General features: G+C 35.0%; 1 protein-coding gene across 1 annotated transcript in view; it reads right to left on the minus strand.

Annotated features, from left to right (window-relative positions):
• The window catches only part of METTL25 (methyltransferase like 25), a 103,654-nt gene that overhangs the window by 66,698 nt on the left and 9,834 nt on the right, over nt 1–27,122 (minus strand). The window contains exons 2-5 of the mRNA XM_058568711.1: nt 15,601–15,765; nt 15,007–15,113; nt 7,573–8,172; nt 4,591–4,738 (exon numbers count right to left, since the gene is read on the minus strand). Of these exons, the coding sequence (XP_058424694.1) occupies nt 4,591–4,738; nt 7,573–8,172; nt 15,007–15,113; nt 15,601–15,765 (1,020 nt within the window). The remainder of the gene's footprint in view (nt 1–4,590; nt 4,739–7,572; nt 8,173–15,006; nt 15,114–15,600; nt 15,766–27,122) is intronic.

Here is a 27,122-nt window from a genome sequence, read left to right on the forward strand (position 1 = left end):
AGCTCTTTCTCTACTCTTCTGGCACTCCTAAGCCTCTGATATGATCATATAAACTTACAGGAAAAGTAAAATGACCTTTCATCCCTCAGTCTGGGCCTGAAGGATTCAGTTAGAGCACTAACACCAATTTCTGACAGAATACATAGTAGGCAGACAGAGAGACACCTCTCTTAGGCTGAACACACACATACAGATGACCAAGTCCAGAGGCAGAAAAAAACAGTGATGTTCCTGCTGTCTTGCATTCCGTTTTGTTTGTTTGTTTGCTGGGAAAGATTCGCCCTGAGCTAACATCTCTTGCCAACATTCTTCTTTCTTTTCCCCCCTCTCCAAAGCCCCAGTACATAGCTGTATATTCTAGTTGTAAGTCCTTCTAGTTCTTCTGTGTGAGCTGCCGCCACAGAATGGCTACTGACAGACAACTGGTGTGGTTCCATGACTGGGAACTGAACCCGGGCTGCCAAAGTGGTGAGACTGCCGAACTTTAACCACTAGGTCATCAGGGCTGGCTCTTGCATTCAGTTTTAAGAGCAAAAAATAAAAATTTTTTTCCTAGAAAACCCCCTAGGAGATATGTTCCTCATGCCTCATAGGTAAGAATTGTGTCTCATATCCATTCCTAAACAAATGGAATTACCATAACTAATTTAGATTGAGAGCCATCTATTTCTGAGGTTATAGATGGGCTCAATCCTCCCAGTAACTGATGTCTGAACAAAATCATAGTTCAGTTAGCAAGGAAGAAGAGATGTATGGATCTGGATAGGTAACTAGCAGTGCTTCCTATAGCATGTTTCTATCTTTATGGGAAAAACAACCAAAAGAAGTTCTCTCTCCAACTTCTAGGGGAAGAAATAATATAAGTATTTCAAATTAATTATGATAATAGTAATCAATATTAAGTCAAAACTCTGAAACAAGTCAAGCTTGGGAAAATATATATATTCTATAAAGCACTGCAATAAAACTGTTTCTGGTATTTCTTGTTCTCCTAGGAACCACTGGCTTATAATGTATAAATATTTAAAAGCAGTTTTTAAAACATATGGTATAACTTTGGTATTCATAATGGCTCAGAGAGCTTTGAGGTATTTCTGAAAATTGACATTCATGACAGACCACCTCTATGGTCTACCACAGAGTATTGGGTCAACATATTCATGTAAAACACATATTGTTTACATAGTACATATCATCATAAAAAGTTGCAGTGTACATACCAGATTTTTCTACTATACTATGTTGGACTATTAATAACTCAAATTTACAACACAAAGGGCAACACTGCCCCAATTCAAATTTTAAAACAGCTGTGCAAACAAAGTGAGGGGCAGGGGCAGGTGTGTATGATATGAAGGGAGAAACACATGACATACTAGGCCATTCAGAGATATAACACCATAGAACCAGTGCTAGATATATGACAGGAAATATGCCAACCTTGTACATGGGAACCCCTCACCCTGTAAGTTAGCTAGTTTAATATAATGATGAAACTGTATAGTGGTGGATTTCTATTTTAGTAAGGAATGCTAGAACTATATAGTACATGTTATATATACAAAATAAGACTACATCTGTATTCCATCTATCCAAACAGTCACTGCTAAATAGTCCAGAACAAATTGTGTGCCGTTGTCTGCCTTCACTCGCACACTCACACCTACACACACCCCTGCTCATCAATAAAGTCAAGCTATCAAAATTCTAGTGGTACTCATAATAATCATCTTGGACATTCCTTCTTTGTTCTAGAATTTTCCCTTGATTTTGTCTAGTTTCTAACCTTTAACTTTATAGGGCATTTATGACCTGGTTTCCTGCTCTCTCTTTTTGGTATTCTTACGTTTTCATTCTGAGCTCTATATCTCAAGGACTTTTTTTTTTTGCTTAATTACTCTAGCTTTCTGCACTCTGGACATTGATATACCCTCCTGGGCCCTCCTGGGTTCAGCCTTTGGTTTGGATCTGCAAACTGGCACGTGAGTAGAGTCCACCTAAGTCTCTGTCTGAGAAAGGCTGAAATAACTACAAATAATATTGAATATATTTCTACATATCATCTTCTAGAATTCTGTATGTCTTCTATGGAACCATAATAAACACTTTGTTTTCAACCATGTTGTTCACCAGAATTACCTACAAGAGCTTCTTAAAAATACTTATATTCAAGTCCCACTCCTGGAGATTCAGGATGTCACAAGCAGGTCCCAGGCATCTATATTCTGAAAATGTCACATTTGATTCAGCTGGGCAGTCAGAGTTGAGAAACACTGTTATAAAAACTGCAGCACAAGGTTCATATTTTCTGTCTTTTACTATAGCCAAGATAAGGCAAGAAAAATGGAGATAGGAGTGTGGGAAAGAGAGGAGGGAGCGAGTAACCTCTGCCATCTGGTTTTTGAGATGAGAAAATGTGGCAGTTCAAAGCTAGGCAAAACTGCAACATGAACCGAGGTTGTTTTTGTTATTCCTGTCACTTATTTTTCTAAATTTTTTTCCTATCTTTTGGCTTTCCAACTCTTTTCTTGATTTCCAAAGTATTTGAAGGTACTCATGTTGCATACGTCTCCACCTATTTCATCACATCACTCAGTCCTGCTTCTTCCTGCTTATTCTTTGCTTTCCTGACAAGCAAAACTCCCCACCCTCTGCTCAGTTCAGGTCTGCATGAGGAAAGCAAGTAACACTAAGACACTACTCTTAACTTTCACCACTTAAGCCTAGTATTGTTTACCTGATAATCTCAATGACTGTCAATGGTTAAGATATTTTTGACAGAAAAGCCTTTCCATGAATTGACTTTGCCTACGAGGAGGGAAAATGAGAGATTGGAGCTGTCAGTCACTGTTGTAACAAATCTTTCCAACACTTTTTCTTCTCTGAATCCTGAGGCCAAAAACGGCCTACCAACTCAGTGAACAACGGCAACTTCCACTCTAGAGAAGAGAAGGCTAACTGCCTTTACCCAGGCAGGATTCAAGTCCAGTGCCTGAGCATCTGTTAACTGAGAGGCTTCCATTTCCAGGGTGTGAACATTTGGAGTTATTTTGTTCAACTAATTTTCCCAGCAGACTCAAAGATTATTTTATGAATGACTAAGTACTAAATAAATAAACTATGTGAACCAAGGAGAGATTCTGGGGAAATAGGTTACGGGTTAAACTGAAATGAGAAAACTGGAAGTCTCATTCACTCTAAAAATTGCCCCTTTCTTCCCACTAAAATGAACATTAGGATTCTCATCATCACTGTTTCTGAGAAAGATACAAGAAAGAACAGGATGGGAGAAAAGACAATAAGAAAGAGAAAGAGCGACTATGAAAGGCAAAGGGAAGGAAACCTGATTTTAAACATTTATCACCCAAGCCCTTATTTCTTCTGTCTGCAGTAGTATTCTTCCCACTTCTTTGTTCTGATTAACTTCTACCCATCTTTCAGGACACAGGGAGTATTGCCACACTGGGAACAACGCCCACCCCTCACGCCATAGACTGCGCTACATGCTATTCTGCTGTTAAGATAATACAGATATAATGCTCTGTCTTACAGCACTTACTACACTATTTTGGAACTAATGTTTAAGGATTAGAAAACAAAAAAGAACACTGGTGCCATTAACGCTATTTCACAAAAACCTTTGCTAATTCTAAGGATAACGTCTGTTTCACCCAGTCAAATTTCAGTAGAATTATAAAATCATAATTTTTACCTCTTGCACATGACTAAAAAATAACCAAAATTTCAAATTCATCTGGGATTTAAAACTGAGAAAAAGAGCAAACAATACCATCCATATGTACACAATTTCCTGACCTAAAAATTCTTAGTAAGGGACACTGGATGTGGATAAAGACTTCATTAAATTAATAGAAAAGAAAACTGCTAATATTAATAGATTGAATAACCATCTAATCTCAACCAGAGGTTTGAAACCATATCTGAAAGAAAGATATAACATACAAAATGACCAAACAGAGGAATTTCAGGAGCTGCTCTGGATGAAGGGTTGTGGGGTGCCTCAAGTTCTGTCAATGTACTCTGCACTCTGCTCCTCAGGGACCTTCTCAGCCCAGAGAGCACAGCTTGAATCCTATTATTTTAATGCGACTACACAGTTTTGCAGCTTTTTAAAATCAAAGTATGTTCACTCTTCAAAATTCAGTAAGGAACTTTTTTGGGGGGAAATATCAATATTCCTTATAAAACAGAGAAGGCTTTGGAAATGAAAGCAAACCCTGCAACTCTATAGTCACGACAAAATAACTTAGCTTTACTATCTTAGTAAAATGTACATCTTACAAGTATTTTTAAACAGAAGTTCTCTAAAACATATACCACAGAAAATTTTCACATATTTGCAGTTTTCAGCATTCATTATGACCATTTTATGACCAAAGAAAATATAATAAAATATGTAAGGTGATATTGCATCAAATTTCATTTGATGTAACATTAAAATTGCAAGAATATCATATCTCAGATGTTAATTTAAAACAACAATAATGTCAACAACAAAAAAGAGGGAGAGACAGAAAGCAGCCATTATGCTCAAATAAGGAAAATGACGAGATAAGGAGAACTTTGTACCTTTATGTGGGTTTTCAAATTCTTCAGATAAGAGGTGGTAACAACAACCCACACTGCAAACTCCCTTAATTTCAGACTTGGAAGTAAATATTCGCAGAGTATTTGGAGCAAGATCACCACAAGTATGTAGACCTACCATCAAACAATCCTTTAAAAATTAGAAGAAAAAATAAATTTTGGCAATTAAAAGGAAGGCTAAAAAAAATCATTTCAGGTGAAGATTTTAGTTCATTAGAATATGCAGAGCTTTTTCAAATCATCAAATTCTACCTAGAAAGTACTGTATGTTTTTTATTTTCATAACAAATAATTATTTCCTTTATAGGCAAAATGACGATGATCTTTTATCACAACTGACATACTTTTTTTTTGTGTGTGTGAGGAAGATCAGCCCTGAGCTAACATCCATGCCAATCCTCCTCATTTTTTTTTTTGCTGAGGAAGACTGGCCCTGGGCTAACATCTGTGCCCATCTTCCTCCACTTTATATGGGACGCCACCACAGTATGGCCTGACAAGCGGTGCATCGGTGCATGCCTGGGATCCAAACTTGGGCCGCCAGCACCAGAGCGCATGCACTTAACCACTACACCATGGGGCTGGCCCCACAAATGACATACTTTTGAGTTGATTTTCTAGTGCTTTTGGTTATTTATCTATTTGAGTTTTCTCTGATCTCTTTGGTAACTAATATTTGCTTAACAACTAGCCAAAGTAAAGGTTGGACCAATCAAATGTAGCATGCATTACTAGGACAAATTCATGATTTGAGACACCTTACTAGTCAATTTTTTCATTCACTTCTTCACAAATAGCCCATCAAAACTTATCAAACATCGTCATAAAAAACAAATAAGTGGTGCTAAGTTGGTATTTCTACTCTAACAACAAAAAAGTTTACTCAGTTCAGTCATTGCTTCGAATATGGCAAAATTAATTTCAATATAAAAATTTTTGTTCTAAATCTTATAACATGAATTTTACGGAAAAATTCTCCTATAAAAGGTTTCTTCTAATTACCCAAAGCCTAATTTAAATGTACACACATAGAGAATGGGTACAGATGCATACACTCACAGAACCTTGATCAACATACCAAGTTTGTTTTAACTCTTTAGTGCCTTAATTTCCTCATCTGTAAAACGAGGATAATAATTGTACCTCACCTCAAAGGGTGGTTGCAAGATTTAAATAAGTTAATACTGGTGAATGACTTACTACAACCTCTGGCACACAATAAAATTCAGTAAATGTTTTCTATTCTTATCATCATTATCATGTTATTATAAATTCAAAATAATAGACATATTAGGTTGTGAATCAAGTGTATTTTTATAACTATCTTCAGAACAAATACAATTATTTCATTTAAGTTATTTTACTAAAAATGTTATTTTAGCCCATATAATCTAGACATAAAGCATAGTTGAAGTCTAATCTTTCTAAAGAAAAAAATTGTACCTGTGAGTAGCTTTGACCTAACAGAATATTCAGTTGCTTCAACCACAATTCTCTACAAAGCACAGATTTTGGAGTGTTGTGCAACTGCTTTTCTTTTCTTGATGATTAGATAGTATGGGTAGGTTTTATCTAGATGTTATAATGTTATAAATAAAAAGGAATTCAGAGAGGAAGGGTTTGTTGCTAATTGAAGGGCAGAAGAACAGAGGTATAAATCTCTCTAAGCTTAGCTTAGCTCTCCCTAAAGATAATATAAGAACATTTAATCTCATTCTTTACTGTATTCACCATATAAAATTAGTTAATAATATTAGCAGGTGGTACACAAAAATATGCAATCACCATATTATCCTAACAGTAAAATATTTAAGTATTGTAGTGTGTGTTGTGGGGTAGGGAGGGGACAGGGGGTATTGGTTACTTCTGGTTATTAAATTGCTAATTTACTCCAGGATCCAAAAATATTCTTCTAGCATATCTTATATTAGACAGAGTCTTATAAAAGTTTGCATATAATTTTGATCATATACTTTCAACAAGACTTTGAAAAATATAAATATATGATAATAAGCACTAAAAATTTATATTTTTTTGTAGTTAGGTTAAAGTAATTGCGGTTGTTTAACCCTATAAGAAAGTTAAAGTATAAGCTAATTACTGATTTCATATATAGGAAAAACAATGAGAATTAACCAGTTTCTCTTAATTAGTGAAATCCAAAATTATCTGGGAAAAAAAAAAATTCCCCATTCTAAAATGACAAAATGACAAAACACTGGTCAGCTACCAAACAAGGATTTTACTTTATAAAGAACTCTGGTATCTTTTGTTTATTCATTTCTTTAGGGAAGGATATCTGAAAAATTTAACAAGAGTAGACTATTACAACTTCAAAGGCTACCTTGTTTTTTAAGACAATGAGCTAGGTCAAATGATTTCCAGAAGCTCCTCTACAATATTGTTTTAACATAAAATATTGCCTTTGTTTAAGATATATTGCCTTTCTATTATATAATCTGACATCCTTGTAGTTTAGAAAAAGTTCAAATTCTTTAAGAATACTCAGAAGCTACTCTTGCTCAAGAAAATTGCATATTTGGTTACCAAGGCTAACATTAAACATAATATTGCCCTAGATACCTCTTTACTTCAAATTTAAGAGTTTTATGTAAGAGTTTTCTCAGATTGGAATTTTAACAATCCCTAAATTGCGTAATGAGAATTTAGCTTACTAGCTTTTGTGTTAGTACTTCTGTTTGACTTAGGAGGCTTGAAATGAGTGGAGGGCACTCTATTCTGGACAACAATAATTGTCAGTCTTTGTACTCTTGTCAGATTTTGATAGCTGTAGGAATCACGAAAGCCTGCATATAATTTTATTTTCTTGGTCCTTCAGATTAATGTCATCAAATAAGATATGTAGGTAAATTTAAGTAAACTACATTAAATTTTAATTCTATGTCTTAGAGCTTTTTTATTAATCAATTTAAATCAAATTAAGGAATTCAAAAGTGAAATCACCTCCAGATCTTTAATAATATCATTTAGTTCTGAGTCAGCAGTGATAAACGATGTTAAAGGTAAATATATATTTGATTCTTTTGACTTTGATGTCGTTTTTCTTCTCTCTCTTTTTGCTTCAGACATTTTTCTCTTAGGTATCTGGGATGAAGAAGTAGGTTCTATGGCATTAATAGGCAACAAGTCTATAAGAGAAAAAGCATTATCAAAACATAAATTTTCTTCTCGATGTGAATAAACCTGTAGGTTTTCCATTTGTTTTCTGATGTTAGAAATTACAGAGCCCGAAAAATCTGGCAAAAAATCTGAGGTAGACATCTCTTCTTGATTTGCAGGACCGCTGTTACAGACTCCCTCAGTATCTGCTTTATAGTCAATTCCATCTTGCACTTTCCTTTCTTTTGCCATTTTTAATGCCAGTCCATTGACATCTAGTTTTGACCGAGTATGATAGACTTTCCAATGTTTCTTCAATTTCCTGTTTCTTTCCTCAGCTCCGTGAGTATTGGTACTTGAGGAATCAATTCCATAAACTTTTAAGCCATACTTCAAGGACAAAAAGGAGCTTAGGTAGCCTTTTCCAGAACCCAGGTCAATCACCTAAAGTAAGAAACACAAAATGAACTAAAGGATTTTAGTCAGAGCACATTCTTGATATTTTTTGAAAAAAGCAAGTAAAAAAATGGTTGTATAATTTATACAACCTGTTATGTTTGTTTTTTATTTTAATTTTTTGATTTGTTAAAAACCAACCACTCTCATAATTTTTATTCAGTATTTTTAAAGGGGTTCTAGGAAGTGTAATAAGTCAAGGAAAAGATGTAAAAGACATAAATATTGGAAATAAAACTGTCTTTCTTCATAGACGACATGACTGTATCTGTAGAAAATCCTGAGGAATATTAAAAAAAGCTAACAGAACTAGTAAGTGAATTTAGCAATGTGTCAGGATACAGGATCATTAGAAATTAACAATGAACCATTGGAACATATATAATAAAGTAGCAAAGAACAATTAGAAAATAAAATTGAAAACCAATTAAAACAGCATAAAAGTAGAATGTCTAGAAATAAATTTAACAAAGGTTGTGCAAGATGTCTACACTGAAAACCGTAAAACATTGCAAAGGAAAAATTTAAAAGATCTAAATAAAGATATACCATGTTCGTGAAATCGCACACTCAATATTAAGATGGCAATTCTCCCAAATCGACATGCAGATTCAAGACAATCCTAATCAAAATCTCAGTCAGGGTTTTTTAAAGAAATTAACAAGCAGATATTATAATTTATATGGAAAGGCAAAGTACCTAGAATAACCAAAACAGTTTTGAAAAAGAATAAGGTTAGAGGATTTACAGTGATTCAGGAATCAATATAAAACTACAGTCATCAAAACAGTGTGGCGCTGGTATAGACATATAAATCAATGGAAAAGAATAAAGCCAGAAATAGATCCACACTTATATGGTTAACTGATTCTTGACAAAACAGCTAACAGAATTCAATGGAGAAGATAGACTTTTCAAAAACTAGTGCTGGTATAAATGGATATCTGTATGGAAAAAAAGGAACTTTGCCTGTCACATGCCAAACACAAAAACTAATTAAAAGTGGATCACAGAGCTAAATGTAATAGTAAAAACTATTAACTTCTGAAAGAAAACATGAGAAAATCTTTGTGACATTGGGAGGGGCAAAGATTTCTTATGTAGGTCATAAAAGCATGAACTACAAGGGATATAATTGAAAAAAATGGATTTCATTAAAATTAAAACTTTTGCTATTCAAAATACATAGTTAAAAAGGAAAACAAATATTTGCAAAACAAATCTGACAAATGGTTTGTACCCAGAATATATAAAGAACTCTTACAACTCAATAAGACAAGCAACCAATTAAAAAATGGGCAAAATATCTGAAAACATACTTCACAAAAGAAGATATAAAAACAGCCAATATGAAAAGATGCCCAATATCACTAATCATCAGGGAAATGCAAACTAAAATCATAATGAGATACACACAAATGTAAAATGGTACAGGCACTTTGGAAAACATTGGCAGTTTACCATAAAGTTAAAACATTCACTTACTATATCACCTACAAATCCCACTCCAGGCTATTTACCCAAGAGAAATGAAAACAAGTCCACACAAAGTCTTGTATGTGAATAGTCACAGAAGCCAAAAAATGGTAAGAACTCAAATGCCCATCAACTGGTGAACGGAAAAACAAATTGTGGCATATCCACACTATGGCATACCACCCAGCAACAAGGAGGAACAAAGAGCAAACGTACACAACAACACTGATGACTCTGAAAAGCTGTGTGCTAAAGGAAAGAAGTCATCACAAAAGTCTACATACTATTTGCTTCCATTTATACGATGTTCTAGAAAAGTCAAAACTATAAGCAGATCAGTAGTTCCCTGAGAATGGAGGAGGAAATAGCTTGCAAAAGGGCATGAGGAAACTTTTTATGGTGATAGAAATATTTTTGATTATGGTGGTGGTTATACAACCACATACAATTATCAAATTCATCAAATTGTATACCTAGAATTGGTGAATATGGGAATTATACCTCAATAGCACTAAAAATGATAAGAGAAATAAAAAATTACTAAGATTCTTATTGTATTGCCATGTCATTTCATAAGAAATAAATGGACAATTACAGAAATACTATCATAAGAAATCATTATCTAATCTTATTATATCTATCTTTAATTCCTAAAATCAATTAAACACTCACTTAAGTATGAGCCACTCAAGGAAACATTCCTACATTTGAAGTAACGCATGTTATTAATTAAATCCTCAAAAATTTCAAGGTCTTGCAATTCAAGTAGTTCATAGGTAAGACAATAAATAATGTCCCCTAAATAAATGACTAGCTTACAAATAATTCCCTATGCCCCTTTTTTATGTTAATCTCTGGGCTAGGAATTGTGGGAAATACAGAAGCATTATATATCTTGATTTTAAGGAACCACACTCTAACTGAACATACCATACCCATACTTACGAATACAAGGGCTATACAGTAGAAACTCTATTAATCAATTCTGCTGTATCTCAATCTCCAGAGAAAGCAAAGCTCTCCATTCCTTTCCTTTTATAAAACACACTCACTGATGCCAATGACAAGCTGAAGGCTAGCAACCTGTAAGTTGCTTGCAAGTACCAGAACATTTGTTCCAGCCAATTCAGACGTTTTCTTACCAAGAGGTAACCGAGTTTGTTTCCAGATCTGTTTGACAATTCCACTTGTGAATCAGGAAAATTCTGGCTACAAGTAACAGAACATCAAATTTTGAACAATGAAAAAAATTCACCTTAGAAATCTGGTAGTAGAGGGGCTGAACCATTCAGAAGCTCAACCACATACAGTCTTTGGGCCATCTTATTTGTAATTCTTCTGGCTGCAAGATGGCTGTAGAAACTCTAAGAATCATGTTGTCACAATATAACATCTAAAAACATTTTCAGTAATGGGAAAATTTTCCTATAAAATCTGTCAGCTGACTTACACTTGTATCTTATTGACCCAACTTGACTTTTATCCCCACCAAATTGTCCTTTTAGTAACATATGTAGTGTTACAATAGAATGAAAAACTGTGTGCAATTCAAAGTTACACAGGCCATACAACTTTTTGCATTCAAACTATCTGGTCTGAAAAGCAAAATCTCCAACATCCTGATCTCCTATCCCTTACTCAGAATAGTCTTCTTCTTCCTGGATCATCCTATAGGTTTGAAGAAAGAGGCATCACCAGTTCAATGCATGTGGGGTATCTTCTCAGTCTCCTAATTCTGTTTAGGAGACTCTGCCACAGAAACATTGTAACACACAGTGGTTATGTTTCTTAATAGTTTTAGTATGGTACTGTACTTCGGACAGAAGAGTTATATTTTGTTGACTCACCTGGAGATCTAACTGCCATTCTAGGCTAATGACTTTCAAATTTATAACTCCAGTATAGAATTCTCCCATGAACTTCATAGTCATATATCCAACAGTCTACCTAACATTTTCATATTAGAATTCTTGAATTCTAATAAGCATCTCATATTTGACATGTTCAAAACTAAGTTCTTGATATTCTCTGTAAAACCTGGCTCTCCCATAATCTTCTCCATCACAGTTAATGATATCTTCATACTTTCAGGTAGAGAACAGAACTCCTTTCTTTCTCTTATACTCTCCAACTGAATTGTGAACAAACCCATAATCTTACCAAGGGTACTTCATACCAACTGCACCCTAAGCCTGGCTTACTACAACAGCCTCCTCAATGGTCTCCCTGCTCCCACCTTTCCCTCCTAGAGTCTATTCTCAAGAGAGCAAAACAATGTCTGATCATACCACTCCTCTTAGCAAAATCTCTTATCACCTCTGTAATCTTACCTCCTAATGCTAACCTCCTTGGTTAACTAGGTTTTTTGCCTTAACTCTGGAAGCTCATGGTCAGGTAGGAGCTAATTGTCTTGACTGTCTACAAACAAAGACAGGCGAAGAATGCAAAGACAGTGGAAATATTTGCTTTATAACACTTCCCAACACAGCAGCCAGACTGATCCAGTGGCTCCAGTGGTTTCCAACTCATTCAGGAGAAAAGCCCAAATCATCACAATGGTCTCGAAGACTCTACAACTTCATGACTTGCCTTTCACCACCGCAACTTCAGCTCCTACTTTGCTGCCCTCGCCCTCTCCACTGGGGTTAATCTGGCCTCCTGGCTGTTTCAAGAACACAGCAGGGATATTCCCACTTTGGGGCCACTGAATGGTTATTCACTCTATCTGAAAAGTTTTTCGCCCAGATATTCTGATGGATAACTCTCTTACCTCCTGAAGGGGATCTTATCTCAAATGCTACCTTTACAATCAGGTCTTACTTGCCTCTTCCTTCCTAATCAAAAACTTTAATCTCCCATCTCTGAATTAGCAACTTCTTTTCCTTTTTATTTATTTATTTTCTCTTTAAAGTGTATCAACATATCCAATAAAAGATACTTGTAACTGTTTTATTATCTATCTCTCCTCATTAGAATATGAATGCCATAAGGACAAAGATATGTTTTGTTTTGTTTACTACTGTATCCTCAGTATCTAAAACAGTGCCTGACACATGGTAGGAGCTAAAGAAATATTTGTTAAATGAATCCATGCATGCAAGTATGAATGAATGAACATATTTTAAAAATAAAAATTAAGATAACTTGGTAATGTGAATGAGAGAAGCAAAGGTTTTTGGCATGTAGGGAGCAATATGGTTGAGGCAAAAATGAATTTTGTTTTTTTCTTCTCTAGTTCTCTATGGTCACCAATAAAGTTAAGTATTTCAGAATTTGGGTTTCCAAATATCTGCATGAAATTTGTATTTATTATACCAGCATTTTAAAAGTAAAGTAGTACATATATAATACATTTTAAACTCTACTGTGAGAATCCAATATTGCTATTAAGTGATTTCAAGAGAAAGATATCATAAGTATTTATTTTACGTTATTTTAATCACTAGGAACAATCTCTTTCACTACAAAAAAAGTTCTCTTAAAGCAGGTCTGACATGACATGTTAGGTTATTTCAAAAATTTTTTCTCTGCACTTTAGAAATAAATTTGCTTTATTAATTTAAAGTAGTTTATTATTATGTAATATTTCATATAAATCAAAGAATAATGTAGTCAAAATATAAAGTTATGAAGCACAACAATAAATACCCCTTATTTTAGTTTGGGTTACCACAGAGCAAATTCTACAACAAAGATTTAAGTATAAGTGATTTATTTGGGAGGTGAAAAGAACACTGGTAGGAAAGTAGAGAAGAGTAAAAGAGAAAGGAAGGCAGCCCAATAAAAGGTGTGTTATTAAGCAAGATATCACTTCAGGGCAACTGGGTTTAACCACACTGGGAAACTCTGAGAGTTAGTGTAGAACACACACCTCAGAAGGAGCCCAATTGAAAGGTCAGGGAGTTGACGGATTTGTATACCTACTAGTATCAATCATTGATTCAAGGCTGCTCACAGGAAGGAACTAATTCCCAGAACTTGGATGTGGGCAGCGCCTTGCTTCAGCAACCAGAGAAAACCCACAGGGAAAGAACTGCAGATATACCAGGTAGAAAGCAGGCTGGCACACCATGGAATGGTAAGGTCCGAGAGTATCTGGGTTAGCAACCCAACAGCATCTGCTACACCCATGAACTCACCAGCCATCCTCAGAACTAGAATATTAGTATTTCCACTGCATATAACTATGTTTTCCTTCCATATCCCATCTCCCTACCAGAAGTAAAAACCATTCTCAAATTATTGTTTATGATTCCCTTGCTTCTTTAATAGTTTTTTGTACACATTTTTTGCATTAAGAATATACCGTTATTTTGCTTAAGAGCCTTTAAAAAATGGTACCGTAAAATATACAGTCTTCTGTAAATTGCTTATCTTTCCTATTCAATTTTATGTTTCTAAGATTCATCCACGTGATATGTAGGGCAGTAGTTTGTCAAGTTTTCCTGTGTATGTGCCGCTTCTACTCCAGGTGAGTATCACTGCCATGGTGAGCCTGTTACTGATGCTGAGAGGTACCGTTTAGGTCTGGTACAGTGGAGAAAAGGTTGAAACTATTGTCTTAGCTCTTGCCTCTAGCCCCTACCCAAGAGATCCATGTTGCCACAAGTGGCTCTGCATGCCTAGCCCAAGCTGTGATAGTTTTCTAATCGTCCTCAAACTCTCCACAAGTCTGGAAGAATCCATGGAAAAGGTCCTAACACCTAATAAAAATTGAAGGAGGGAAAATCCCCCTTTACCCCCAAAGATGTTCTTGTAGGGATAAGAAAAATAACTTACTATTTTTATAAGCCAGGGATAAGAAAAATAACCTTATTTTTATAGGCCAATGTAGGCAATCTTTGATTTTATTTTAACATCTGTTTTCAGACATCACTACCTTTCACAAAAGCTATTTTTCATAACAGTAATGCATTGTGATTCTGACACTACGTAAGAATCCAAGTTCTAAAACACAGTTTCTCGGTGTTACTATAATGAAGCAGGTGCCCCACACCACAGCTTTGTAACCCAGGTCCTGAGAACATCTAGCAGCAAACATTTATGCAGAATGTCATCTTCATAATGCTGCCTCAAGTTGGAGTTTCAACAAATCAGAGAATTCCCCTTAACTTCTATCCACTCTGAAAAGAGTAAAATGTGTAGCAAAACGTTTATTAATAGTTGCATCGTATTTTTAGTATAAATTTGTTATAATTACAAGGTAGTGGGAAATTTAAAAGAGCTGACATATCTAACGTCAACTATTATTTAATGACATTTTAAAGGCTAGATAGTGATAGTGAAAAGGAAATTTGAATGATACAAAAAAATGGCAATAATTTTAACATCTGGAAATATTCTTACCTGTTTTATTCCACAGTGATCAGCAACACTGCTGATCAGCTCTGACATTGCCTCTACTTCATGAGATTTTTTCAAATTCATAAACTCATCTGGCTTCACATTTTCACCTCAACGACAATAAAGCAAAATTAAAACACTGCTACTAAAGAAACAAAATTTAACAAGAATCATCAGTTGATGTTTATGTTTTCTGTCATTAAATATGAAAATAATATAAAGATCCTATTGTGGTGTCTGTATGATAGATCTCTATTAGTTTAGCTGCTATGAATTAAATATGAACTAATAAAATAAATAAGAAAACCCATAGAACATTATTAAAAATATTCCTCGACCTATAAAACAATTAACTATAAGGAAAAGATTGTTAACTGAACTAAAACGTAGGAAAAAAAATGTGATCTATAACAAAGTTGTTCTGTTTAATATGGTGCATGAGAAAACCTCAGCATTTGGCACAAGCCAATCTACCAGGGCTCATGATACAATGTCTAACAATAAATTAAGAACATGTTGGAAAGATATATATATATGAACAATATATTGCTTCTAAGTGTCTAAAAAACATACACACACATACACAAATAAACCTACCAGTTCTCTGTTTTTGATTTCCTTGAAGTGCTACAAGTAACTGTTCAAAAGGCGTACATATTCCCAAGTTTTGTATAGAATAATATTTCGCAGCCAGAGCAAAGGCTTCCACACTCACTAGCTTCTGAGACGTTTCACAAAATATTTTGGAAAAATCAGTAATACCTAACAAAATCAGGACAAAAAAGAGAAATGTTAGCAATAATTAAATAATTGATAGCTAATTTGTGTGAGATTAAATAAACAATAAACAAACACTGGATCTTTACAACAAATTACAATATTTTCATTTTGGTGTGAATTTTGACAATCTCTCTACTGGTTCCATTATATTTTTTATTTAAGCTATTAGCTATTCATAGCACCTAGTCTTCTCTTAATACAGTATACAATTATATATTTAAACTCCAAAGTAAAATTTGGCCTGTTTTGTTGTTGTTGTTCTAAGAGCCAAGAAAAAGAAAGAAGTTTAAAATCCTGCTAAACTGTACTGGAGTCATTAAATTTATGAACGGTCCTGGCTGACCTACAACCGTGAATATAAAGGAGGTTAGCCCATGCAACCCCATTCCTCCCTGTCCACACTGCATGTGGAACAACGGCAACAGCCCAGTGGTGTCAACATTACTGTCCAACACTTCTGGCATCATTGGGACCATGTAGAATTGTGTGTGTGTGTCGGGGGGTTTGTATGTGTTCAATGCACTGAACTCAATATGAGTTCTAAGACGAATCAGGTGACGATCAGGTGAGAACAGTTTATTTTCTTCCCATGGTTAGTTTTAAACAAGACATCCCATAAGTTTAGGGGAGAAACTATCACCAGTTTCCAAATGCTCACTCCTTTATAAGAGTATGGTAAACTGTCGTAGTGTTTGCCAACAGCCAGTGCCCCTCTCTGCGTGAAGATCACACACCCTGTTGAACTCAGGCATGGCTAGATCTCGCCAAGATGAACTATGCCATTTTCAGGCAGAAGTTTTAGGAGTATCAGAAGATTCACTAAACTTTTCTCTTTTCCCAGAACTGTAATCGTTGAAGCATGTGTCAGGATGAAACCTGCCTCAGTGTGAGTCCCCAGGTGACTATGACAAAGACACCACTGCTGTAAAACCACAATGGACATGCAGCATAGATGGAAAGTAAACTTCTTTGCTTTTAGTCACTGAGTTTTTAGGCTTTTGACTGCAGCATAACCTTCCCTATTCCAATGGATACCCCTAGGCACACTGACAGACTGCCTTTTTATTTGTTCAATCTCATTTTTCTAAGGCCATTTTTAATGCATGTTAACTTATTTACGAAGATTAAAAAAAGGCACTCCAATTTGTCTGTAGTGGTTCAAAGAAACTCTTTAGATGGAGCAATCCAATTGAGTCCCTTCACTGAAAATTATTTTTAGTAATCCAAAAAAACCACACATACAGTAGTTAAATGAAGTATTCAAAATGTTCGCCTTACAAAAGCATGGTGCAATGCAGGGAACAACTTTGGTTATACCAGAAAACCCACACCATATGCTAGGAAGTCTATTCTAGCAGAGCTGATCCTCCACAGTTACTTATGAAATTTAAAAGTCCACTTAAACACAAAGAATAATGATTCTCCCTGGCAAAAATTAAAAGCAAGAAAATTGATGAAGGCTTGCAGAATTCTAAATAAAAGCTACATGTTTACTTAAGAGCTAATATCTATTAAGTTAGTGGTGGTAATGTTTACCAAATTAATTATTAAGAATAAAATCAGCAGAGCTGTGTAACTTCCATTTCTGGATCAACTAAATAGAAATTTAAACTACAAAATTACTATAGTAAATTTATTTAAGATATATATTGTGTATTATATAAAGTTCTTTGGACATTTTACAAACTGAATTTACTAACGCAGCCAAAAGTAATAAAATCCACGTCAAAATATTTAGGCATGATACAGAGGGGAAAACTCAGTCAACTATTACGTGAGACTCTCAGGTTTAAGGGCAGTCTCAACATCCCCAAGTTCCAGGGCAGCAATTTCTTCGAGTGTGATAGAATAAGAGTACTAAATCTCAAAGTGCAGAGGGACTATTATAGTAGTCAGTTATTGGACAATGCTGCCAACAGAAAGAAATGTGATGTTTCTGTTGGAAAAGTAAAGGTTCAATCAAAGCAATTTAACTATCCTACTGAAAATACTTGAAAAAATTCCAATCCAAGCTGAATTAAATGTTGTTAATTTGATTTTAATTTAGGTCTCCCAGTAATTTCAGAAATTTGGAGAGCTAAATTACAAAGATATTATCTTTTTAACAATGCTTACTTTTATAAGAAGGATAGTATTCTGATTCAGTCCAACAGTTTATGTCATTTAGAGCTACACCAGTTTATTCAGATAGCCTAGAACTCCGTGAAAAAATCTTTTGGAATTATGGGAATACACCTTCTGCCCTTTCTTTGTTTTTAAGTGATCCAGCCTGTAACTTCCATTACTTGTGATTTTTAGAGATTCAGAGAGAGAGGTGTCAGTGATCTTGTCTTTACTTCCATCCCTGAAACAGGATGTGAGAAAAGTTATGTGGCAATGGTATGGTGTATGGAGTCCTCATAGTGCTTCCCTAGGTATGTAGAACAGTTTGGGTTTGGCAACTAGTAAAACAGAAACCACGGGATTACTCAACTTATATTTGGTTAATTCTTAATTAGTTAGATTTTTTACACAGTGACAGCTTTGTTTTTAAATTTGTTGCCCATTGCACCTGCATATTATGTGGCTTGATTATTTTGCCAATATCTCCCTCTACTGGAAGGAGCTGCTCTGCTTTATTATATGCTATGTCTTTATTTAGTCTTATTTTTTGTACACCCTATATCAATAATCCAGAGGTGTCTTATAAGATAGGTTAATTGAGCATGAGGGAGCGAGGGGGGCGAAGAGGCAGGGTAGAAGTTTTTTTCTATAAATATGAGATCAGGATATCTCTAAGTATCTTTTTCTTTTTTTAATAGCAGAGGTCATTGAACGGGGAAAGATAGAAAAGTTATATATACACATGTTGGATTACAAAAATCTCAAAGTAGAGAAATGAATAATACTGTTTCAAAACTAAAAATAGAAACAATCAATGAATATATATTTACATTTACTAAGTAAAAATACAATTTTCAAAACTAAATGTCTTTATTTTACTTGAATGTTACCTAGTAGGAAGAGAGAGTACTGTTAGGACTTCACAATAACTCTTCACCATTATTGCTAGCATGTATTGCACATATCCTATGTGCCAGGCACCGCGTTGAACAGTTTTCATTTAATGGCTGAACAGTTTTCATTTAATGGAATAGCCTTAAAAGCTAGTTATACAGTGCCTTTATCCCCATTTACAGAGGAAAAAACCAAGACTTAGGCTGCAATTTAGTCAGGTTCGCACAGACACCAAGTGACAAGGCATGTGAACCAAGGCAGTGTTCAGACTTTGCTCTTAATTCCCACATTCGATTAGCATACCACAGCAGTAAGTTCAGCGGACAACAAATGAAATCAGGCAAGACAGGCGCTAGGCAGATCTGACTGTCAGGATCAGGTCTAGCAAGGGGGCCGGCCCCGCGGCATAGCGGTTAAGTGCCTGCACTCCGCTATTGGCGGCCCAGGTTCGGATCCCGGGCGCACATCGACGCACCACTTCTCTGGCCATGCTGAGGCTGCGTCCCACATACAGCAACTAGAAGGATGTGCAACTATGACATACAACTATCCACTGCGGCTTTGGGGGAAAAAAAAGGAGGAGGATTGGCAATAGATGTTAACGCAGAGCCTGTCTTCCTCAGCAAAAAGAGGGGATTAGCATGGATGTTAGCTCAGGGCTGATCTTCCTCACAAAAAAAAAAAAAAAAAAAAAGAATGCCCTCTGGCAGAGATCAATATAGCTAACATCTTAAGCTAGTTCATACTCACTTTATCTTCTTCTTTTTTTTTTTTTAAATAAAGCTCTTATGCCATTCAAGTACATCTTTTTTTTTAATTTTATTTATTTATTTATTTATTTATTTATTTTTCCCCCCAAAGCCCCAGTAGATAGTTGTATGTCATAGCTGCACATCCTTCCGGCTGCTGTATGTGGGACGCGGCCTCAGCATGGCCGGAGAAGCAGCACGTCGGCACGCGCCCAGGATCCGAACCTGGGCCGCCAGCAGCGGAGCGCGAGCACTTAACCGCTAAGCCACGGGGCCGGCCCAATACTCACTTTATTTTCTTAATTCTTTCATTTTCTTCCTTCCCCTCAACACCTCCCTCTCTAAGTGAAGTGATCTTAACGTTTCAAGGAATTAAAATAGTAATTTCTACATATAAAACAATTGATGAGTCTCTGAAAAAGAAATAAAAGTTTTTATGCTAAGGTTTTACTGTGGTATCTATTTCTAGAAACAAAGCAACCATACTGCTTCATGCCTCATGCCCAGTCATAAAGCAACAATACCTTGCATATAATAGGCACTCAGATTGTAGGGAATGAATGGATGAATGGATGAATTAATGAATGAAAGCAATTCCTCAATACACTTGCTATTGGAGCACCACCAGCTGCATTGGGAGAAACAAATCTGAAGATTCTGTGGTGGTAGTGACCACTGAGGTCACTGGGAGGACTTCACTAGCACTGCTGAGCCTGTTAGAGCAGCATAATACCTCATCTCAGCCCTAATGCTGAGAATCACAAGGTGAGACAGGAGAGATTTAGAATATTTAGAATGCACCATAAGATAAAATACAATTATGTGCTAAATTTGGGGGTTGAATTGTGCTACAGAGGTTAGGGTACAGGTCATTACTGCTATTATCACACAGCCTAGAACTGTCCCACAACCCAGAATTTCAAGAGGAGATCAACAGTGCCCCCTTAATAACAATCTTCACAAAGACATAGAAATGTTTTGTATTCACTTCTACATGAATATCCTACAGATTTCTCTAATACAAAGGTTCAAAACTGAATTGAACGTTCTCCCACTCGTCAAGCCTTTCCTTTCTCCTATATCCCATCTTAATAGTGTCATCACTCACCTAGTACTGAAGTTTAAAGTCTTTACATTATCTTAAATGCTCCGTGTGCCCTCAATCCACACATCCAGCCACCTATCAATCCTAATATAAAAATGTCTTTCATTTGGGAACCCCCTCCACCCACTATGGCTGCTGTGGTTCAAACTCTACCACTCTCCCCAGTGCTACTGCAATAGCTTCATAGGTGATTTTTTCCTCATTGATAAAACTCCCAAAGCACAATGCTCAATAAGTGTTGGCTGAGTTGAATTGAACATGTTTTCTAAAATGGAAATTTACTTATACTCAATGCAAATTTAATTACGAATTTTAAGGCTTTGGCTTCCACAACAGTTGACTTCGGGCATCAATCCTTTATACTTGTTTAGCAGACTTCAACCAAAATTTAACGTCTGTCTTGCTGAACTACGAATGTTATAGATGGAATATGTTAGATTTTATGAAGGTTTGAATATATCCACAATCCTAGCATCTATATGAAGAAGAAAATAGACTATATACTGTTGCTTCTTAAATCAATTTATATCACCCAATTACGTGTTAGGAAACTTTTTGCCTAAGCTATTTTAGGGTAATTTATGGTTGCATATGAAATGAAAAAATATGTCAATTCAACCATGCTCTTAGAAAGAATAAGATAAAATTAGCAAGGACATGCATGTCCTTATTATGGCAATATTAACATCATACTGAATGTGTCAAGTACACATAGCCAGTTCAAAAGCATTTTCACATTTAACAAAGTTTTTCATAAAAATGAAATTAAATATAAAAATAGGAAAATCTAACTACAATATTTTAACTCTAACAGACCCTTTTCATAATTTAATTTGAAGGAAAATATAAATATCATACAAAGAAACAGCAATTTAGAAATTGATTTGGTAAATAAAAATAAACTTGATAAAAAAATAAACAACTCAGAGGTGCCTACTATGTGCAAGATAATAACCTGAGAAAGTATAGGAGAGAAATTTAGTACTAATGATATTTCTTACTGAATTTGATGTGATGTTTGGTAGATAGGTTATAATCTTGACTATGCCTTGAAGACCTGATGTAGAGTTTCTAGTATACTTTACTATAATGTTTTAATTTCCTATTATCAAAAGTATATTTTCAGAAAATACCCAAACCCGAGAGAGAGCAGATTACTAGAAATTCAACAACTTCAAACTCCATTTAAAATTAGAAGCATTTAAGAAAAAATTAAAGAAATATTTGTAAATATTTTCTGAAAAATAAATTTAAATTTAATAAATCAAACATAATTTTGTTAGCAAAATACAAAATAAATTCCAGATTGTAAAACTTTAAAAATTGATGTTATAATTGTAAAAGCTACTTTTAAGAATGAACCTGTTTCAGCGCAATAAGTGCTTTGAAATCAATCTCTGTGCTTCTCGTGGTCCTACCACAGACACCCCATTTCCCACTTCAATTGTCATTTTTGAATACCACAGTAGGCTCCCCAGCCCCACAGTGCCTCCACAATGTCATTATCTTAGTAACTAACACCGCCATTGATCGCTTACCCAGCAGACCAATATTTCTTTTCTATACATTGACCTGGGCCTCGACTTCCAGGCTTTCAAGAATAAAGAAACTTTTCAGTTTGTTTACTACTGAGGCAGGACATGTGAAGGCCCTTTGTCCCAGGTAAAATGTAACTGTAAGTATAATTAAGTTACTAACAAGGGATTCTGAAAGAGTAAAATTAAGACACATCTCTCTCTTAAACTTGCACTTTTTTTCCATTAGACATTTCATTAACTTGAGCTTAATTTCATTTGCTATTCTTATTCTAAACTCCATTACTTATATTTCAACATTAATACAAAATAGATGTGTGTCTATTCTACTATCTCCTAACTGAAATCAATTATACTCATTTGTCAAGTAAAAGGAACATGCAAAAGGAATTTGCATTAAATACACTTTTCTCTATCTAGTTCCTACCGCACCTCCAGCAGATCTTATTCTTTACTTGCTTAGTTTTTGTAATGATGTGTATAATTCACAAAATTCAGATCAATGTTTTTCTTTAGGGGCTATTATTCATAGTGGCTGCTATACAGAGAATAAACAAACAAAATGCCAACCTAAACTTTAAGTTTAAATTCACCATTTTGACTTCAATGATCAAGTAGGAGGGAAGAATTTAAGCTTCAGTAACTGTCATTGGCGTTGCCTCGAGATACTGGTCTGATAATCTATGGCTGAATATGATATGCAGATTCCCCTCACAAGAGGAGGAACTGTTTCCAGCACTTGATAAAGATTAGTTAAATGACTGAATAAAAATATATAAATAGGGGCTGGACCGGTGGTGTAGTCATTAAGTTCGTGTGCTCTGCTTCGGCGGCCTGGGGTTCGCAGGCTCAGATCCCAGGTGCTGACCTATGCACTGCTTATCAAGTCACGCAGTGGCAGATGTCCCACATATAAAGTAGAGGAAGATGGTTAGCCCAGGGCCAATCTTCCTCAGCAAAAAAGAGGACGATTGGCAGCAGATGTTAGCTCAGGGCTAGTCCTCCTCACCAAAAAAGGACCTTTATACATATATATATAAATATATCATAATAAGGCACAAAATGCTAGCAGAAAAAAATGAAGAATGGGCACAAGTGCTGATCTATATCAAGATGAATTTAAAGAGCTTCGTAATACTAACAATGCTTTCAACTAGTGTTCTTATCCTCAGGTCTAAGAGCTCAAGAAGCCTGTGAATCACTTAAAGGTGTATGTAAAGTTCTGTGTCTATTTATGAGCATATATGCCTTTTTTTGAGGAAGAGGTTCTAAAGCATTCATTTCATTCAGCCTTTTAATGGAATCTGCGACCTACGAGATTAAGAATCACTATCTTTTACTGTTTTCTTACCTTTCATCTTGCCCAATGTTAATATTATAACAAACCATTCAACCAAGTATTTTTCCTCTGGCTTCTAGAGGTCATTTTAAATGTTCACAACAGAAAAACTAAGTAGTGACTGCCAAAACAACTTAGGATTATTCTTTTTTTCACTTGTAGAGAGATATTAATTCTTAATATAAATTTCATATTTCTAAAGTTAATCTAACTTTGAAAAGATAACCCTTTCCTCTCCAGTATTTTTATTATTAAACAGATCCTCTCTTAGTGTTGATGGTTTAAGTTATTAGGATGAGATTTTAGATAACGTTCATCTAACAAAAAAATATAAATAAATTTAAGGTACCAAAACATACAGGTCAGTCTGTTCCCTTTGACAAAATATATGTTAATAATAGTAAATGGTTTCAATAAATTTGCATGATCTAAGTTTAAATCTCTAATGAAAAAGGCAAGATTGTTGCTTGTTTGCATAATTTGAGATATCCTAAGTGACACATACAACCACCTGATCCTGGAGAAGAATGAACCACACAAGATATTTTCTGTTTTGACTAAAAAAATAAATTTAAAAGAAATGCATATACTAGATGAACAGGGGGGGAAAAAAAGGAAGATTGAAAATAATAAATAGAAATAGAAATAAATTACACTGTTAAAGTTTCTGAGATTAAAAATGACCCTCCTCCTCTAAAAGAGAATTATTTCAAGATAATTTAATAATAGAATTATACTTCCAAATCTGATATTTGATAGGAAATCAAATACTTCCAAATATTTGATAGGAAATATTATAAAATGTTAAGCAGTAATAAGGTTTATAAATGTAGATGTTGCACACAAAAGGACAGATTCACCATATTTAGATAACGCCTTCATAATCAACAGATGCAAAGAGCAGTCAATTAAGAATAATAATCTTTGAGAAATAACTGTTGACAAAGATAGAGCCATCTGTGGTGAAATTCTAAATAAACTGTAAAAATATTGTCACTTTTTAAATAAAAAATAGTTGTCACAGCAGATTTGTTCAGTTCTCACTAAAATGGCACAAAAATTCTTAAGAAACACATAGAGAAGAATAAAACAATAAATGAGGAACAGCTTGACAGGCTAGGAGGGAAAATTAGAATTTTACTGTGTAGTATTATAAAAACGTGTGCAAACAATACAACCACCAAAATACATACAGCTGGACATTTTAAATTTCAAATATGAAGAAAGACAAAAAACTTATTTGGAAAATGAAATGAACTAGTTTTGAATAAAAGCATTGTCACACAGCTGAAAATTAAATAATAAAAAAATATAAAGATTGAAAAGCATTTTCTTGGGCAATGCTTAGAACATAGGATTTTCATATATCACTTAATCTAGAAAGAGCATAATAATTTAATTCTCAGACCACATCAAATGAAAAGAAACTAGAATAAAATTCTGCTTAGAAAGGAATACTCCATTCATCTTCCCATTTTGTTTTGTACTGCAATTACTGATGTCTTTTATCTCCCTTAATGGAATGTGATTTTTTGAAGGCAGAGATTATGCCTAGTTCACCGCTGTATTCACCCACAACACCTAGCACAATGTTATACTAAGAAAATGCTAAGTAATTTTTGCAAAAATAAATTAGGACATAAAAATAATCAGGCACCCAGAGGCTGTAAGGCTTAAAGACTACTGACCTATTCTTCACTCTATTAATGATCATAGCAACTTTTGAAGAATACTGAACTTGTAGAGGTCACAGAAGAGATGCTTAAGGATTACCTATCCCTTCCTCTCAGATATCAGTAGGGTTAAATTCATTTCAATCACTTCTGGTCCTTATAGGCCAGAGCATAATAATTTACACTACTCAAATAAAACATGTGAAATAATTCTAAAAACTTAAGGCTGTAGGTAAACGGTTAGGGGGAATGAATGTGAATCCTTAAATATCTGGGTGACCTCAAACACAAAGTATCTAAAACTGAATGCATTATTTCCCCAAACAGCTCCCTCTCTTGATTTTGCTAATTTTGCTAATGGTACCATTCATTATTATTCTTCAATCAAAATCTTGGAATTAACTTTGATTCCTCCATTTCTCTAAACCCTATATAAATATCAGTAACCAAGAAATACCAATTTGCTCTGTACAAATTCTTTTAAAACTCACTTCCTTTGCATTTCCATTGCCACCATCTTTCCCCAGGCACATTGTTCATCTCTAGACTACCAGAAAGGGATCCTAACCAGTGTCCCATGGAAGGACAATTCCAAACAGTTTAACACACTAGTCTCCAGAAATTGGCCACAGTACTTTTTTCTGACTTTATTTTTAGCTATTTAAAAATTTATGAATACTTAGCTCGATGTTCCTCACTGTCCCCAAATATGTTTTACAGTTTTCCATCTTCATCCGTTTGCTTACACTGCTCTACCTGCCTGGAATGCCCATATATTCTATACTTAGCCATATCAAACTCAACAAACACACAAGGAGAGCCTACTATGTGGGACTCACTATATGCTAGACACCAGAACTCACACACTAGGAGAGTCAAAGGAAACAAATCATTACAGCACAACACGCTAAGTGATCTAATAAAGGTAGGAATGAAATAATATACAAATGACCAGTTTTGTTATTAATTTAGTTTAGTTTGACCTGGGCTTTGAAAGAAGATGAGAAATAAATGCATGTTTACTAAATAGTTGGGATGGGAGAGTTCCAGGTAAAGAGGATTGCATGAACAAAATTAAGGAGGGAAAATATCCATGGCACATTAAGAGAACAAGGCAGCCGAAGTATAAGGTATACGGGTAGAGAGAGAAAGGTAAGAGAAGTGTTAAGAATATTATATCACTCCCTCATACTCCCTCCCTTCAACTTTGGTTGAAGACTTACCTTAAAAATTGAGTACTGACATCAAATTATTTCAGCCATCTTCTGATCTTGAGCAGAGTCAGATCACGTAGAAAGTTCAATCATTTATTAACCTGGCTGACCCAGTAATGACTGGTCATAGGCTTTTTCATCTCAAGATTCAGGTTGACCCAGGCCCTTAACATGATCATGGGTTTAACAGCAGGGACTGATAAGGTCTGGAGAGATAAAAACTTCAAATCATTCCATTTCCATTGGATTTAAGAACTAGAAGCAACCCTAGATATCTTTTAGCCAAGTGATTCATAACTATTTTTGGTTCTCAGTCTCCTTTGAGAACGTGAAACAAACTCCTGAATTCAATTTCATGGGGCACAAGGAGACTGGCTGAAGCCCACAAATCAAGAGCCATAATCCCTAGCACTTTTGCGGGCCAAGCAGATTATTTCAGACTGTGAAGCTAACTAGGGGAAGAGGATACACTCTCAAAAAGGGAGCTATTTGACACACAGAAATATGCAACAAAATGGCCAGATCTTCTGATTTTTTCCAAGAGAAACCACAATTCCAGATTTATGTGTTTGTGTGTATATGTTAAATCTGTCAATTTTGAATTGTTCACTAAAAAAATGTAAGCACTTATTGGTCATGCAACACATGTTGATAAGCCACATGTGACTGGGGGCGGCTATTTTCCCACCTCAGTTATTGATGAATACCCTAGGCAGTTACTTCTTAG

This window comes from Diceros bicornis, chromosome 25 (genome assembly GCF_020826845.1).
Source record: "Diceros bicornis minor isolate mBicDic1 chromosome 25, mDicBic1.mat.cur, whole genome shotgun sequence".
In the NCBI taxonomy this organism is placed as follows: Eukaryota; Metazoa; Chordata; class Mammalia; order Perissodactyla; family Rhinocerotidae; genus Diceros; species Diceros bicornis.